This window comes from Gloeophyllum trabeum, assembly GCF_000344685.1.
Source record: "Gloeophyllum trabeum ATCC 11539 unplaced genomic scaffold GLOTRscaffold_00011, whole genome shotgun sequence".
NCBI classification, from domain to species: Eukaryota; Fungi; Basidiomycota; class Agaricomycetes; order Gloeophyllales; family Gloeophyllaceae; genus Gloeophyllum; species Gloeophyllum trabeum.
The window spans coordinates 1-14693 of NW_006920420.1; the positions used below are offsets into that span (position 1 = coordinate 1).

At 55.3% G+C, this 14693-nt stretch overlaps 5 protein-coding genes across 5 annotated transcripts; 1 reads left to right on the plus strand and 4 right to left on the minus strand.

Moving 5' to 3' along the window:
- Window positions 1-979: 979 nt before the first annotated feature.
- GLOTRDRAFT_78916 (Aldo/keto reductase) lies at window positions 980-2116 on the minus strand (the record flags this gene model as incomplete). Its single annotated transcript, XM_007870050.1, has 7 exons — window positions 980-1136; window positions 1207-1256; window positions 1306-1434; window positions 1498-1564; window positions 1614-1737; window positions 1793-1873; window positions 1945-2116. 7 exons carry the CDS (start codon window positions 2114-2116, stop codon window positions 980-982), a joined length of 780 nt encoding a protein of 259 aa, XP_007868241.1.
- Window positions 2117-2534: 418 nt separating this feature from the next.
- Window positions 2535-5449, minus strand: GLOTRDRAFT_78917 (general substrate transporter). Its single transcript, XM_007870051.1, has 10 exons — window positions 5340-5449; window positions 5234-5282; window positions 5017-5183; window positions 4909-4967; window positions 4031-4235; window positions 3584-3975; window positions 3159-3534; window positions 3002-3107; window positions 2846-2949; window positions 2535-2787 (listed from the first exon to the last, which is right to left on the minus strand). Exons 1-10 carry the CDS (start codon window positions 5374-5376, stop codon window positions 2729-2731), a joined length of 1554 nt encoding a protein of 517 aa, XP_007868242.1. The 5' UTR covers window positions 5377-5449; the 3' UTR covers window positions 2535-2728.
- A 907-nt stretch (window positions 5450-6356) lies between these two features.
- Window positions 6357-6914, plus strand: GLOTRDRAFT_94982 (uncharacterized protein; the record flags this gene model as incomplete). The annotated part of the gene is made up of 1 exon (XM_007870052.1): window positions 6357-6914. The coding sequence occupies one exon, from the start codon at window positions 6357-6359 to the stop codon at window positions 6912-6914; it is 558 nt and encodes a 185-aa protein (XP_007868243.1).
- Window positions 6915-8500: 1586 nt separating this feature from the next.
- GLOTRDRAFT_63500 (glutathione S-transferase) lies at window positions 8501-9383 on the minus strand. The gene is made up of 3 exons (XM_007870053.1): window positions 9154-9383; window positions 8804-9103; window positions 8501-8746 (listed from the first exon to the last, which is right to left on the minus strand). The coding sequence occupies exons 1-3, from the start codon at window positions 9322-9324 to the stop codon at window positions 8585-8587; spliced, it is 633 nt and encodes a 210-aa protein (XP_007868244.1). The 5' UTR covers window positions 9325-9383; the 3' UTR covers window positions 8501-8584.
- A 1629-nt stretch (window positions 9384-11012) lies between these two features.
- GLOTRDRAFT_111793 (DUF300-domain-containing protein) lies at window positions 11013-13590 on the minus strand. The gene is made up of 18 exons (XM_007870054.1): window positions 13233-13590; window positions 13140-13180; window positions 13054-13086; window positions 12901-12998; window positions 12840-12847; window positions 12764-12786; window positions 12620-12713; window positions 12542-12571; window positions 12462-12485; window positions 12372-12405; window positions 12202-12316; window positions 12026-12152; window positions 11928-11961; window positions 11812-11876; window positions 11659-11759; window positions 11586-11596; window positions 11371-11535; window positions 11013-11315 (listed from the first exon to the last, which is right to left on the minus strand). The coding sequence occupies exons 1-18, from the start codon at window positions 13359-13361 to the stop codon at window positions 11311-11313; spliced, it is 1137 nt and encodes a 378-aa protein (XP_007868245.1). The 5' UTR covers window positions 13362-13590; the 3' UTR covers window positions 11013-11310.
- Window positions 13591-14693: the final 1103 nt, after the last annotated feature.

Below are 14693 nucleotides of genomic sequence, written 5' to 3' on the forward strand. Positions count from 1 at the left end.
CACTGCGCGCAAACACAAGATGGACTGCGCATCCCGGCTGAAATTATACCGCCAGTCTGCACATCTGTTTCCAGCAAACACCTGGCCCAGCGTCGGCATCGGGATACTTTCCTGGAACAAGGACGGCGAGGGTAGGTTTGGGAAGGACCCCGGCATACTGGTATATATGTTTGATCCTAGTGCGGACATAAACGGCCAATTTTGAGGCCCTATGTCGGATATTTAGGCGGACATAAAGCCCAAAATTTCGGTCCATGTCCGGTATATAACGGCGGACACAAGGGCCTTGCCGGTCTTGGTGTCCGATCACCTGGCGGACATACCGAGTCGTCGAAGTGTCACACCCAGTAGTCCTTGTACTAGGTTGAGTGGTGTCTCTTGTGCTGCTCAGTCAACTGTCAGCTCATCTCGTGTATATCCAGGTATATCCTCAGCAACGGTCAATGACATGCAAGCTTTGGAAACAGTGGTGAATCTTAGGAAGACTGAAATACAATATCCCGGAGTGATCATGTCACGATCTACTCGTTGCAGCGTTTGGCGTGTGCCGTTTTCGAGGTTGGATCCGTTTGGCGGACACACCGGGGGGCGCCCGAACATAGGTCACTTATGCGGACATAAGCAGCCCAATTTGGGCTGACCGGATCCTAGAGGCGGACATATCCGGTCCAAATGTGTGAGGCCATAAGGGCCAAAAATCGGGCACTTAGGATCAAACATCAGTACCCATATGCCGGGGTCCTGTTTGGGAATCCTCGGTAAACCTTGTTTTCCGCGTCACTGCGTTGCACTAGTAATGCATGAATTTCCTAGGCGCGTCGAACTCCGGCCTGGAGACGCAGACCAGTCTGAATGGCTGTAGCTTACGGTCGGGCTCATCCACACCAGATACATATACATATGATTATCTGAACTCGTATTGCTCTGCTCCGCCTCCCTGCGTGCGACAATTACTTTCATGACTTCGCGGCGCCCTCTTTCACTCCGCGTCGACCGGGTTCCACGTAACCGCCCCGGCCTTGCCCCGGTCCAGCGCGTCCAGCTTCGCCACGTCCTCATCCGCCAAAGAAAAGTCGAACACCTGCGCGTTCGCGACGACGCGCTCCGGGTTCGCGGATTTAGGCAGCGGGACGAAGCTGGGTGCCGATCCCCCCTGTCAATCCCGGTTCCGCGCGTACGACCGAGCGGGAGACGGAACTAACTCACCCTTTCTGCAGGCTCCAGCGGACCGCGATCTGCGCGGGGGTCTTGCCGTACTGCGTCCGACGTGAGCCGCACGCCGAAGAACGGTGTCCGGGCGCTTACCTTCTGCGCGAGCGCGGTGATCACCGCGTCGTCGAGCTTGCCCCGCACGAGCGGCGAGTACGCCTGCACGACGATGTTGTGCGCGCGGCAGTATTCGACGATGGGTTTTTGCTGGCAGAACGGGTGGAGCTGTGGATGTAAGTGAAGCAGCGTTATTGAGTCCTTCGTTTGTCAGCTCTTGGGACGACGCACCTCCACCTGGTTCACAGCTGGCAGCTCGAGCCCCGCCTCCTTGATCTCGTCGATGTGTTTCGGTGAGCTGGGTACGCGTCAGCTTTCTTACACTTCCTGGGAGTGCTCGCGCCTACTAATTCGAGACACCAATGCTCTTGAGCTTGCCCTCCTCCTTCGCCCTGAGGAGCGCTTTGTACGTCTCGAGCCGCTTCGTCTTGCCTGAGAGCGGCGAATGGATCAGGTAGAGGTCGAGGTAATCTGGACAGTAGAGAAGAGATAAGGCAAGTGCGACGGGGACGGCAGCGGGACGTACTAAACCCGAATTTGTCCAGCGAATCCTGGACCGCGCGCAACGTCGACTCGTACCCGTGCTCCGGATCATAGATCTTGGAGGCTGATCGCCGCGGGGAAGAAGCGTCTGCATTAACACCCGCGAGGCGTCCCACGAACAGCAGGTATACGCACTGACGAACACCTGCTCGCGAGGCACGCCGCTCTCCTTCACGGCGCGCCCTACCGCCGCCTCGTTGCGGTACATCCGTGCAGAGTCGATGTGGCGGTAGCCGTGCTTGAGCGCGGCTAGGCAGGCAGGGACGGGGTCTTCATTCAGGTACACGCCCAGCCCGAGCACGGGCATGGTGTTGCCTTGGGATTGCCCGCGGGTGAGCACAGAACTGCATCATCTTCGGTATTCGATCCATACGCACCATCAAGCATGCGCACGGTGGACGCGAGCGAAAGTGTAGAAGCCATTCCTCTTCGAGCTGCTTAAATGACTTGACTGTTCGATGTCTCTGGAGAAGTACGTGGACGACAAGTGAACGTCCGCCACTGAACCCCAGTGCACTCACGCTTACTCAGGATGCTGGAGAACGGAATAGCCGTCGGGAAGCCATGACGTCGTGGTAAGATAAGATAAAAGATGTAGAATACATACCAAAAAACTCGAATTGTTCAATGCCCAAGAAAATCAGAAGAAAGACTGTCGCGGACTTCAGTTCCGAACGTAGTCTCTCCGACTGGCTGACAGCGACGGGCACACCCGCCATCGAAACGTCGGCAAAATAGTCGCCCGCTCAGCTTTCTCGATCAAACAATATGGGACGGTAAGGTAATGAGTATTACAGACAATCGTACAGTTCACGTGAAGCAAGTATCATCAACCAAATAACATTACAAGAAAGCGTTACAGACATGAAGCTCGAGCAATGATACCAGCAAAACAGAGCCGAGGTCGAGGAAGCTTTCCCTACACCTTCTGCTGTATCGACTTTTCGGACGTTGTATCCTGTGCTTCGTGCTCGAGGGCTGAAAAGGAGGTAATTGGCATGCGGAGTTTGCTGGGATGGGTGGGGGAGAGACGTACCTCGTTCCTGCCTCTCGATGTCTGCTCTCCGCTTCTCCGCCGAGACGGTACCGAAGATGATGTCCATCTCCTCGAGTGAGCGTCCCTTCGTCTCAGGGATGAGCCTTTGGTAGAATGTAAGTAAACACGTTCCTTGAGAAGTAAGACGACGCCTACAGAGAGAAGACACCCATGCCGGCGATGTTGATGGTGGCGAACATGAGGAAGATCTTGTAGCCCAAATCCGTGACCATCATCGGCGTCACCTTCGACACGACAAAGTCTACAAAGAGGGGGTCAACATCGTACAGACCACTGTCGACAAGCCACTTACTCCACAGCCACTGAGACGCGCTGGCGACTGCCAGCCCATAGTGCCGCGTGCGCGTCGGGAAGATGTCCGACACGTACACCCACGGGAGCGGGCCCCAGCCCATCGAGTAGAAGCACACGTAGATGTACAGCATCGCGGCCATCGCCTTGCTCGCGACGGGCGGGGTGACGCTGCCAGCCGTCGGCGGCGGGTGCGTCTTGAGGATGGAGCCGATGATGAAGAAGAGGATGCCCATGCCGAAGGAGGAGATGATGAGCGACATCTTGCGGCCAAGCGACTCGACGAGGAAGAACACGAAGAGCGCGGTAGCGACGACTTTGACGATGCCGTAGATACCGGACGCGAGCAGCGAGTTGGCGTTGCCGGTATACCCGATCTGGAGTACGGTCAGCGTCGGGATACATAGCGAGACCCGAACAACGCACGGATTGGAAAATCTGCGGCGCGTAGTACGACACCGAGTTCTGACCGCTCCATTGCTGGAGGAGGAAGATCACGAACGCGATCACGAAGCGGATAAAGTTGCCCTTTCCGAAGAAGGCCTCCTTAAGCCCGAGCCCCTGCCGGGCCTCGCGCTCCTCCTTGATGGCCGCCTCGATTTCGGCGAGCTCATACATGACAGACTCGGACTCGGGCGACTCTTTGCGGAGGTACGCGATGTTCTGCAGGGCCTCTTGGTTCCGGCCGCGCGAAGCGAGCCAACGCGGCGACTCCTTAACGGTGAACAGACCCATTACCATCATGCCCGCGGGGACGAGCTGGAAGCCGAACGGTATCCGCCAGATGTTCATGCCGTGCTGATGCAAGCTAACGCCGACTGACCTAGCGCATCAGCGCCAATCCATGCGGCGCGAAAAGGCGAAAAGACACACAATTGATAAAGTACGATAACATCACGCCGATCGCGACCATGATTTGGAAGAGACCGGTAATGCGACCGCGGACTTCCTTCGGCGAACACTCGGAGACGTAGGCTGGTGCAATAGCGGAGATGGCACCGATACCGAAACCAGCCACGACACGACCGCCGTAGATGTAGCCCAGGCCGCGCGAGCCACCTGCGATGGTTTGGAGAATCTGCGATGATTCGTCAGTCACAATCCAGGGCATAAAACCGAAAGGTGCGATAGAGCTAGCGCCAGGTGACCATGTGCGCAACTCTCGGGCATGACACAGTACGCTGCAATGGTTCTTGCATCCTGCTCCCGATTGCGACAGCCTCGGGAAAGCGAAACTACAGCGTGCTCCTCTCCTGGCATCACATCGCTGAAGCATGCTGCACCGAGGGCTCTCCGCAACGAAAGAAGAACACAAGTCGAATGGGACCCATTTCATGTGTTCGCGACTTCTGATGTAAGCCGAACACCGCAGCTCGGGTGGGGGGGGGGGACGTGTGATCCCTTGCTGTGCGGTCTAGATGAGTAGGCAAACCCGGCAAGAGTGCAGCGTATGTTCCAAGGAACCACGATGGGCACCCAGCGCGAGCGCCAGGATTGAAGTCGCCGTAGCGTTGCGATAACTCGAACGGTAGGATTAGCATCAGACGTGCTGATGGCTCCGGATGTAAGCCGAAATATCGCAGCCCCGGACGGTGTGAGACATCTCCTGCTGTATCGCCTGCATGAGTGGCGAAACCGGCACAGCTGCAGCGTATGGTTCAAGGAACCACGATGGGCACCCAGCGCAAGCGACAGTATTGAGGTCGCACTAACGTTGCAATAAACGAAACGGCAGGATTCGACGGACTTACCGCGCCAACCGAGAAGATGAGCGTGTACGCAACTAGGGGCCATCTCCGGCCGAAGCGAGCTGCATCTCATCAGTACAATCGACAGGTGCCACAGAAAGTTGAGCTCACAAGAGATCGGAGCACTACTTAAAGCGCCGAAGAAAGCGCCAGCCTGAAGCACGGCGACTACATTTGATGAAATCTCGTTCTTCTTTCCCGTATCGATCTTCCCTTCCTTCATTGCGCCAAAGTGCTCCAGGAAGTAGCTCTGGGACACGACACCTCCACCCACACCGCTAAGCGCTGCGTAAGCTCTATCGGCCAAATGGTGAAGATGAACACGTACGTATCATAACCGAAAAGGACGATTCCCCAGTAGGCCACAAAGGCCATCCCTAAGATCCGGAAAAAAATTCAACCCTCTTCCACCAACCTGCTAGGACGTCACTTACAGTAAACGCGGCTGTTTTTGAACATCGCCCCTGCCATATTGTCGAGAACAAAGGCAAATAATGTGCACCGGGCTGAGCTGCGAGCGAAGGAACGGACAGAAGGACGTCCTCGCGAAACCTAATGATGGGGCGGATGCTTTTATACGTAGGGAACCGCCACCGCCATTTCAGTTTCAGATCGGGGGGCAGCTGGCAATGTGCCTGGGGGACACGGCCCGGCGGGCCGTTGTGCGGGGTAGTAACTATTTATGGTAAGCGTAGTAATTTATCTCGGTGCCGCCCCCTCATCCCCGTGGGGTACCGGGCCTGCGAGGAGGGCGCAGTGTTCATCGCCCATCACGGGGTATATCTTCCGCTGTCATGCTGGCCGACGGCGGCTGGTATCCGGGGAGCGACATCAAAAATCTGAGCAATAAATACGCCGGAACAGCAGCAAATATGGTCCGGAAGGTATGTTCTGGATTTTCAGGACGAGAACTCTGAAGTTGAGAAGTCAGCAGGATGTATTCGTCTCGCATGACGCAGACTGTCTATTCTTGCATATCGTTTGATAAGAGTCCGGGCCACAATCATTCTTCTCGGCTGATAGTGATACTTACGAGGACATAACGTTAGGCGGGTTAGTCGAATTCGGCCTGACGCAACCCAACTCACAAAATCTTGATTGCGGAAAGGCCAAAGTAGAGCGGTATTAAATGGCGCACTAGCGGTGTACGTTCATTGTGAACGACAGCGGACGTCGCGAACGGCCCGGCCCACTCGAAGTGCGGCATCCCAAGTGGGACATGCGGCCAGTGAATTCCATCCTTCCTCACCCACGACTATCTTCTAATAAATACATATGAACCCTTTCCTGACGTCTCAACACGACTGCGTTTCTCTTCCACCATCTAGAATCCCGAAATACACCACCCATTGGTCGGGAGGTAATAAGGCCGGCGCTACCTAGATCGGGATGGCTCAAGGGGTGGATGCTTCAGTACCCAATTGCCGGTGAGGTAACTCTCGGCCTGGGATATGATTAACGTCGGCGCCGACGAGCGGCAGGGACTCCGCAAGTTCCAGATCTGCGTCGAACAGACCGTCAAGGCTTCCTTACACGGAGGAGCGCTTTCAGGTCCACGCTCACCGAAGACGCCGAAGACACCGACCATGAGAAACTATCCACGCCATTGGCCAGCATACGACCCAGGAAGTGTACCAGATGCTTCTGCGGTCACAGACCAGTTGCGATCTGAGGATCTACGGGTGAATATCGGGACAGAGGGCCAGAGGTTGGCGGTCCGCCCTGGTCCGCCGCTCTATTTACAACGCTCCTCACCAGCAGCCAAGGGCGCCGAGCTTCGGGCCATTCCTCGTGGGGGCTCAGTCCAGATCGGCGGTGGACATCTTTCATTTGGCGGTTTGTTATCGGGCGTCCCTTGTCACTGCCCATGGCAGGATCTGCGTGTCCGACCTTTATCGGGCAGATCTTGCAATGAGGGTCAACCTCTACAAGCCAAATTCCCGCTGGGGAGAAGACGAGATAAGCCGCTTCCTCATCTTTGGATCACTCTCACCCTCGATGGAGAGTAGCTGCGGCAAATAAGAAGTGACTCTCGTGTGAGTGCGAACCACAATGAGGACGACCAATGGGATTGGCTCACCACATCCGCCCGGCGTCCCGTCTCTACCTGAACAAGAAGTCAACACTAGCCTGAATCCTACACCGCTACTACTGCATGCCCAGTCCACCCACGGCCAGAATCATATGGAGAGTGTGATGATGATACTGAGAGCTGAGGAATCAGAAGCAGTGGTAAATTTAACATAGCATAACAAAGCATTACCTTCCTGTTCGGCCGTGCGACCGGGACTGACATGCCGAGCGCTACGCGTTGCCCTCGTGTGTGGTGGACCCGATATACAACCTCTGGGTGTATGATATACTCAGGGCCCCAGTGTGGGTCCCATCGTGGTTAGTCTGTAGCTGTGAGGTGAGGTCGTCTGCAAACCAATACATAGGTCACTCCGCCCCATATGATGAGACAGCTGCACGTGTATACGCCCCCCGAGCGAGGTGCCAGTGGTCAATGCCTCACACCGTATACGCCCAACTACCTGAAAAACCCATTCAGGTACAGTTTCTGCAGTTCCCGTATCTCCCAGATTCGATACCTGTACTTCTGAGTCGACACCCCGCCCAGCGTCAGTCGTGAGCGAAGGAGAGGAGACCGAGTCGAACGTCCCCGCACATACATATGTCGAGGCCTGGTGCGGACGCGGCTGCTCTCTGGCGACGAGAGCCTGATCCTGAAATTCCCGTTATATTTACTGGGCGGACCAGAATCTGCTGGAGGATAGTCAGACTCCTCGTGCGCTCGACGGGGCGGCGGATGCGAGGGTTTCAAGTTCATCCTGGGAGACCGGACGCGTCGAGCGGGGTTGCAGACGTAGGTGTGGACATGGACGACCTCCGCGAATGACCATTGACCAAGGGCCTCCTCTCCCTGAGATTGGTGTTGTCTTGATGGTGTTCTCACCACTAGCTAGAGCTTGTCGGCCGGGAACACGAAGGAGTTACCCGTTCCGGAGAGCGTGGTTAATTCCCATTTCTCGTCCGTACTAGTAGTAGATATTGCGGTACCGCCAGCGTCCGCGAGAAAGGGCAGTGGATATATGCAAGAGTCTGGACGCGTCTCGGTGCCACCCTCAAATATTCTTAATCATTCGGAGCTGCCCATTGACACAGGTTCAGCATACTATCATTGGGGGGGAGTTTGACAATATTTCACTGTTAAGCTCGTATCTCCTTCAGCTTTGAAGATATTTGGACGCTGATTTGACCGATCGATGCGAAATTGTGTGTTCTATCATAATATTGAGAAACCTTTACAGAAATTCTGCGTGCTTGCTATTCCGGCAGCAAAATACTGGTTTCGGCACGATTTCGCTTACACCGGGGGGGAGAGTTTGACAATCAGTCACACAACTGTCACACCGGCTGCGGCAATCTCCAGGCGGCATTCCCTTTCAGGAGCACCATTCGACTACGCCTTGGCCCGTGCACTGCGCGATTTCCTGGGAGGATGGCGATAACTGCAGCTGTATGTAGTCTTGGGATTATAAAGCGGCATATAAGACCCGCCGCACCCCATCTCTCTGTTCACACTCGCAGCTTGGGACTGACAACCGAATTTCATTACCACTATCTTATAAGCTTACAACAGTCCAATACTGTATGCCTTTTCTTTTGCCACCACCCCTCACGCGCGGTCCTTGACGGTCTGCCAGCTGGGCCGGCTGGAGATGTCCTTCCACCAGCGGGCGACGTTGGGCCGCTTGGCTGCGTCCTCGAGGAAGTTGAAGCCGACGGGGGCAAGCATGGAGCCGTACGGGAGGTGGAAGAGGTCCGCGAGGCTGATGTTCTGACGCAATACGTGTAAGCATCCCAACAAACACGCACAAGCGAAATAAACACCCACATCACCAGCGAGGTACTTCTGCTTACTCAGGATCTTCTCGTACGCGTCGAGCTTGCCCTCGAGCGCAGTCGCGTACTCGGCGACGCGCGCGTCGTCGGTGGCGAGCCCGCGGAAGCCCTTGAAGACCTTCTCGAACGCGATGCCGCTCGCGAAGGGGTCGAAGTTGGCCTGCTCGATGGACGCGGCCTGCTCAAAGCGCGCGAGGTCCTTCAGGTTCGTTGGGAGGAGCGGCGAGCCGGCCTTCGCCGCGAGATAACGCGCGATGGCGCGCGACTCGAAGAGGACGAAGCCGTCGTCGTCCTGCGCTATGCGTCAGTGGGAGGGGAGACGCGAAGGGACGGCGGACGCACGATGTAGGGCACCTGGCCGAAGGGCTGCTTCTCGAGGAAAGCGGGGGACTTGTGCTCGCCCTTGGCAAAGTCGATGGAGATGAGCTCGTACGGTATGTCGAGCTCCTTGCACACCGTCGCGACGCGGCGCGTGCACGTCGAGATCGGGTTGCCGTACAGCTTAAGGACCATGGCTTCGCGATTAACGTTAACTAGAGTCTTGGGCTGGGAGGGATGCGGATGGAGTCTGCAGGTAAGCGCTGTCTTTGGCACGCATTTTATAGGCAAGCTGAGCGGCAGGAAAGGTCTAGAAAGTGTTGACGAGGAGACGGTCGACCGGGCGGGTGCGTGCAGCGATCATCAGCGTGGGACGCGCTTAGCTAACCAGGCAATGGGTTTCATCAGCGTGTTTACGCGGCGCGTTTGTCGATTGTGGCCGCTGGTCATCTCTGCAGGCGTCCTTCAGCGCTTTTCGCTATCGATGGACCCCTTGTGATGTACTCTGTCTTTGAATAGCTTGGATTGGTAACCAGGTAGGCGATTTGTCTGACGTTGCACGGCCGTGTCCTTGTCATCGACCTGCTGTCACCCGCAACAGGCTCTACGCCACACTTTCTTGGTGCTTTGGATTGGTTATAGACCTGCCATCAGGGTGGTTTCTTCGCCGTCTGCTTGATTTTCAATCAGCGGTGACTTGGAAGCTGCTGGGCGATTCCTATCGTGATCACGTTGTGTCGGTATGTCGCCAGTAACGCGCCACACCGGACGGTTCTTTGCTATGGGTACCTCTCGGTGCGGTCTCTCAAAGCGACTCGAGCTATCGCCTCGTTCTGCATGCGACATGGCTCCGCTGGTTGATTTTTCTACCCACCCGTGACTCCTCCTGAACCAGCAAACGCCGTTCAAACATTACCCGACGAGCGGTGGCTGGCCAACACGTACACCAGGTGCAGCGGCATTTTTTCCGCAAGTTCACTTCAGCAGCGTTCACCATATCTCGTGGCACGGGCTATCCTGCCTTCCGTGCACCGACGTCCGGGACTGTGCTCCTATCACTCCACGGCGTGTCCAGGATCCGTACCCAAGCCCAGGTCTACGTCCCAGCGGGCCTCCAGTCTACCGACGTCGTTCTCCTCCCTTGGCTGTCGAAGTGTGCGCACGCCCACCGATTGCGGATACGGAACCCAGATCGCCACGCTATTCTGGATCCCAGCACGGCGGACCAGGGGCAACCGCGCGTATCTGCGGATCGCATGCAAACTGCGCGGTTCGCGCCCATGCCTGGTCCCTTTTGCCTTGCCCGGACGTCGCGAGTCTCGCCTTCGCCGTCCGTGCAGGATGCGCCCAAGCATGCTGCACTCGTCTCCGGTGTCCACCCCGCGTCGCGCTCTCTCTTTCCAATATTGAGAGTAGTAGTGCCTCGTGCGCTTCCAATAAATGGCTGGGCCTTAAGCTTGCAGACATTTTCCGAAGGCTCTCATATGTGATTTTATTGCCAGCACACATCCAGGCAGAACAACGGGCATCGACGGGTGCTGCCTCGTACACTCACACCCACACGGATCCGCCTTGGACACTTGCACGGCGCCCCTCGAGTACTTGCACTCGGTCATATTGCCCAAGGCACTTTAAATTGTCGCTCCCGCACGACTGCACGCGCAGAAGTCACTCTCGGAGATATCTTTCCTTCTACTTTCCTACCCACTGCATCACTTTGCCGGTAAGCATCTCTGGTACCCATGAAAGTGTTGCTTCCACCGTTCACTTCGACGAGTGTTCCAGCGGAGTACAGTATGTCCGCCGGAGCTTCAGTTGGGCAGGATCGACCTGCAGTTCTAGAATCAGAGGACGACATAGTCAAGATGTATCAAGCCAAACCAACCCTGTACTAGTAAATACTGAGTCCGTTATCAATGACACGCAATACAAGGATACATCATGCAGGGTATAGATAGATTAGTGACACAAACGAAACGAACGTAGATACCAGCCAACTCCCCCCGCGCACCACCGCCCTCGCCCACGCTCACGCCGGATTCCAGCCGCCCGGCCGGCTGCGGTAATCCACATCGCTCGGCCGTCCCAGCGACGCCGCACTCGAGTTATCTTCCTGGTAATACCGCGCGCCCTCGGGGTGATTCACGTTCACCGTCGATCCCGCGGTCGGGTTGTACGGAGCTAGCCTAATGCCCTCGTCGTCGCTCCGCCGTGTCGGGTGGGGAGTGCTGGCGGACTTACTTGAGAGCGGGTAGCGCGGGGCGGCGTCGACACCGAAGGCCTCCCCGAACGTCGCCTTCGGCGCCCCGTTGGCATCCACGTTGCGCACGCCGTGCGTGCCGGGCTTGCCGCGCAGGTAGTCGATGTAGAACTTGAGCGACCCGAAGATCTCGATGGCGAAGTCGGCTGGAAGGCTCGTCAGCGATCATGGCGCGTGCCGAGAGGAACAGACTTACTGTAGTTGATGCTGTGGAAAAAGGGTGCCCGAGTCAGAGTTGTATTTCGAATCGAGTAAGCGCGGCACGTCACCTGTCCCACAGCGGCCTCCAGATTGAGGTGTGCTCGCCGCCCTTCAGGGTGTACTCTTTCCAAGTGTAGGCCCACATCATGAATGCCGCGAAGAACACCATCTGCATACGCGTCAGTATACAACCTTATCATCGTTCTACTGAAGGAACGGACCTCAATACATATAGCGAGTGCATTCAGTCCATTCGCGATATTAGTAGAGGTCCAATAATCGGTAGCTTCGGAAAGACGACATTAACAAGCCTGGCGCGCAAGTGAACGACAAATACCTTTGATTATGCCGTGGCTCTCAAGGGCAGAGAACTGACGATGACGAGAGTGGTGAGAACCATCGGGTAGCAAGACAACGAATGCGACAGGAACGTACGACGAACGACTGGTAAAAGGTGAACATGACGATCAACTTGATAGCCAAGAACTTCGCCAGCGGTCGGCGGCCTTGCAGTTCCGCATGGGTGAGCCCATAGAATATGAACAGGCCGTACAGCGCCACACTATCCAAGAAGGTTAGAAGCAAATGATGGATGGAAACGCACGACCTACGTTATACTGACGAAATCGATCGCCTCAAGGTATACCTCGGCGTAGTATATACTGTACGGCCCCGATGGACATAGAACGCCATAGTATTCACAGACGATGCCCGCTATTGAGACACCTGCACGGACGAGGATGGTCTCAGTGGGTGTGGCTCCACCAAGCGAGAGGCTTACCAGGTCTGACGACCACGTATTGGAGCACAGACCACTTGATATAGAAGATAATGAGTACGTGTAGGAGAAGCAAAGATGGTTCAGCTTTACCTTGATTGTGTACATAAAGTACGCCTGTCAATCATCCCTGTACTGTCAGGTAAGGTCATAGTAAGACAGCTGAAACCCACCTTGGTCGGCCTGTACCTCCAGAAGCAGAACTACACCCTTTTTAAGAGTATGCCCGCGCAAGAGGGGTCACAACATACCGGAAACGGTAGAGGAGTCTTATCTTTCCTAGCAATCGCATTCTCGGCAGCATGTCCTGCCGCAGTAGTTGCTACATATTCTATGAGAAGCATCCTGCGCAGGGGTCAGCCACTACTATGCACCGTTGGATAATTAGTACCCACATGAAGGCGCTCAGGGTTACCGCCTGAAGATGCTATGTCAACGAATGACAACAGTTGGCGAGAACATGACACCAACCTCGTATGCTGTACACCAGGTGAGTTCAGATTGCTAGGCTGGCACAGCGTCTGCCACGTACCAACTTCAATCAGGGAGTAATAGGTGTAATCTCGGAAGAAACGGTAGGATAGGAAGGAAATGATGGCGTAGACTGGGGGCATGTACAGGATACGAAGTCTACAGAACCCGTATGTTCAGCTTTCCTAACCAGCCAGAATATGACGACCTGTACATTTGACGTTGCTCTGCCCGGTTCTGGTAGTTTCTGTCAAACCGATCGTCAGTTCACAGCCTCAGGAAAGCTCGACTTTAACAGACCGGCAATGTTGCAATACTGTCACTGCAGACAGGATAACTGTCTACTGACAGCTCAAGTTCCTCCCTACACTGCGTGGACCGACAACGACGTACCGCAGCAGCGCAACCGCCCGCTATAGCCCATCCTATCCTGTGCGTATCCCAATGAATATTATCACCACTCCAAAACGAGCTTTGGTCCACAGCTTGCGCATTGTCCGCTGGACAGGTAGGTCGGGGCATTTTTAGAGTAGAATTCCGCAGCAGCCTCAAGTGTACAACGCCTTGTCCTCGGTGTATGTGGCGCGGCAGTGATCCCGACGGAAGACGTCAGTATAACACCTCCAGGTATAGCAACTTCAGGTACAGCAACTCCAGCGGCACCCAGGGAGCCCGGACGTCAGAGGGAGACAAGCAATGAAGTAGGAGATAAATATACGGCCAGCCAGCTAGCGCAGTGTTTTCCGTCTTCACAGCTTGCAAGCTGTGCGGTACGATGGGACAACAAGCCGACTGCGGAATATTACGTGAGAAAAAGGTAGTAAGAGGACGCCACAGTGGCAACACAAACGCTTGCGCTCAATAAACAAGGAATTTCTATCCGAAAGGGCCTCAAGTACTGCATTCTGACTACATGACAGGGGGTACTGACCCGGTTCAATAGGCTTTCATAAACGAGGCAGGAAGTAGGTGGAGTAACATCGGCAATAATCTGTCCATAGCAGTAGCTCAGTTCTTCGAATCAATTGTTTGCTTGGTATCATAACCTGTGGTTAGGATGAATGAGCACGTTCAGCCGGAAATGTACCATGCGTCATGAATGAGCGCGTTGAGACAAGACATCATGAGTAACATCAACATCACAGATGAAATCACCCTCTTTAAGCAAACAGCATGTATTGCAGGTCGATCGCACCACCATCAACGAGGAATGAAAGTTGTGTATCACCGGGGTATCGAGTGCCCGATCGCCCTCATGAGCTCTGTCTTCGTCAGTACATAGCAAGCCTCATTCCTACGCGTGGCTCCTCCGTCGGCGAACCTTGATTGTCTGGCTTTTTTCAAGAGAACGGAGAGGATATATCGCTCCACGTCAGTGATGGTTCATTTGAGTATAACCTGGGCAAAGCCGTCGCCCTCGCCATGGATCCGACGGAGCGTGTACGCGATGCGCAGCGGGCGTGCCACCCATGTGTCCTGGTTCAAGCTGAAAAGAGCAGAATGTCCAGAAAAGTGACTCGGTCAGTGGGGAGAATGATCAGCAATCAGGTAGATACTGAAGGCAGACGGACCGTCAGTCACGGAAGTTGGCATCGAAAAATGCGACCCTGCCAGCCACCTCCCTAACAAGTCGATGTTGTTCAACTCTTCCATATATCACTGGAGGTAGTATGGCATAACGCTGCGGAACGGACTACTCCATGTAGCCCGTCCACCCTGGCCTGAAAATAGCCTTGTTTCAGTTCATTGTATTGGATTGGCTTGGGTGCGACTTCTTCGCAAGGGGGACTGTAGAGTAAAGATCGCCACGTCAGCAACGACGAATTCAAATGGCGAGGACAGCTTCGTGAAGCC

What these genes read in the sequence shown, in the direction of transcription:
- GLOTRDRAFT_78917 (XM_007870051.1), bottom strand. Translation starts at nt 5,376, where the DNA reads ATGGCAGGGGCGATGTTCAAAAACAGCCGCGTTTACT. An exon ending in CAAAAACAGCCGCGTTTACT is followed by an intron (nt 5,283 to 5,339) that starts GTAAGTGACGTC and finishes TCCGGATCTTAG; the next exon opens with GGATGGCCTTTGTGGCCTAC. An exon ending in AAGTAGTGCTCCGATCTCTT is followed by an intron (nt 4,968 to 5,016) that starts GTGAGCTCAACT and finishes GATGAGATGCAG; the next exon opens with CTCGCTTCGGCCGGAGATGG.
- GLOTRDRAFT_63500 (XM_007870053.1), bottom strand. Translation starts at nt 9,324, where the DNA reads ATGGTCCTTAAGCTGTACGGCAACCCGATCTCGACGTGCACGCGCCGC. An exon ending in TCGGCCAGGTGCCCTACATC is followed by an intron (nt 9,104 to 9,153) that starts GTGCGTCCGCCG and finishes CGCATAGCGCAG; the next exon opens with GACGACGACGGCTTCGTCCT. An exon ending in AGAAGTACCTCGCTGGTGAT is followed by an intron (nt 8,747 to 8,803) that starts GTGGGTGTTTAT and finishes GTATTGCGTCAG; the next exon opens with AACATCAGCCTCGCGGACCT.
- GLOTRDRAFT_111793 (XM_007870054.1), bottom strand. Translation starts at nt 13,361, where the DNA reads ATGCCCCGACCTACCTGTCCAGCGGACAATGCGCAAGCTGTGGACCAA. An exon ending in CGGGCGGTTGCGCTGCTGCG is followed by an intron (nt 13,181 to 13,232) that starts GTACGTCGTTGT and finishes AGCTGTCAGTAG; the next exon opens with ACAGTTATCCTGTCTGCAGT. An exon ending in GGAGGTACAGGCCGACCAAG is followed by an intron (nt 12,486 to 12,541) that starts GTGGGTTTCAGC and finishes GATGATTGACAG; the next exon opens with GCGTACTTTATGTACACAAT.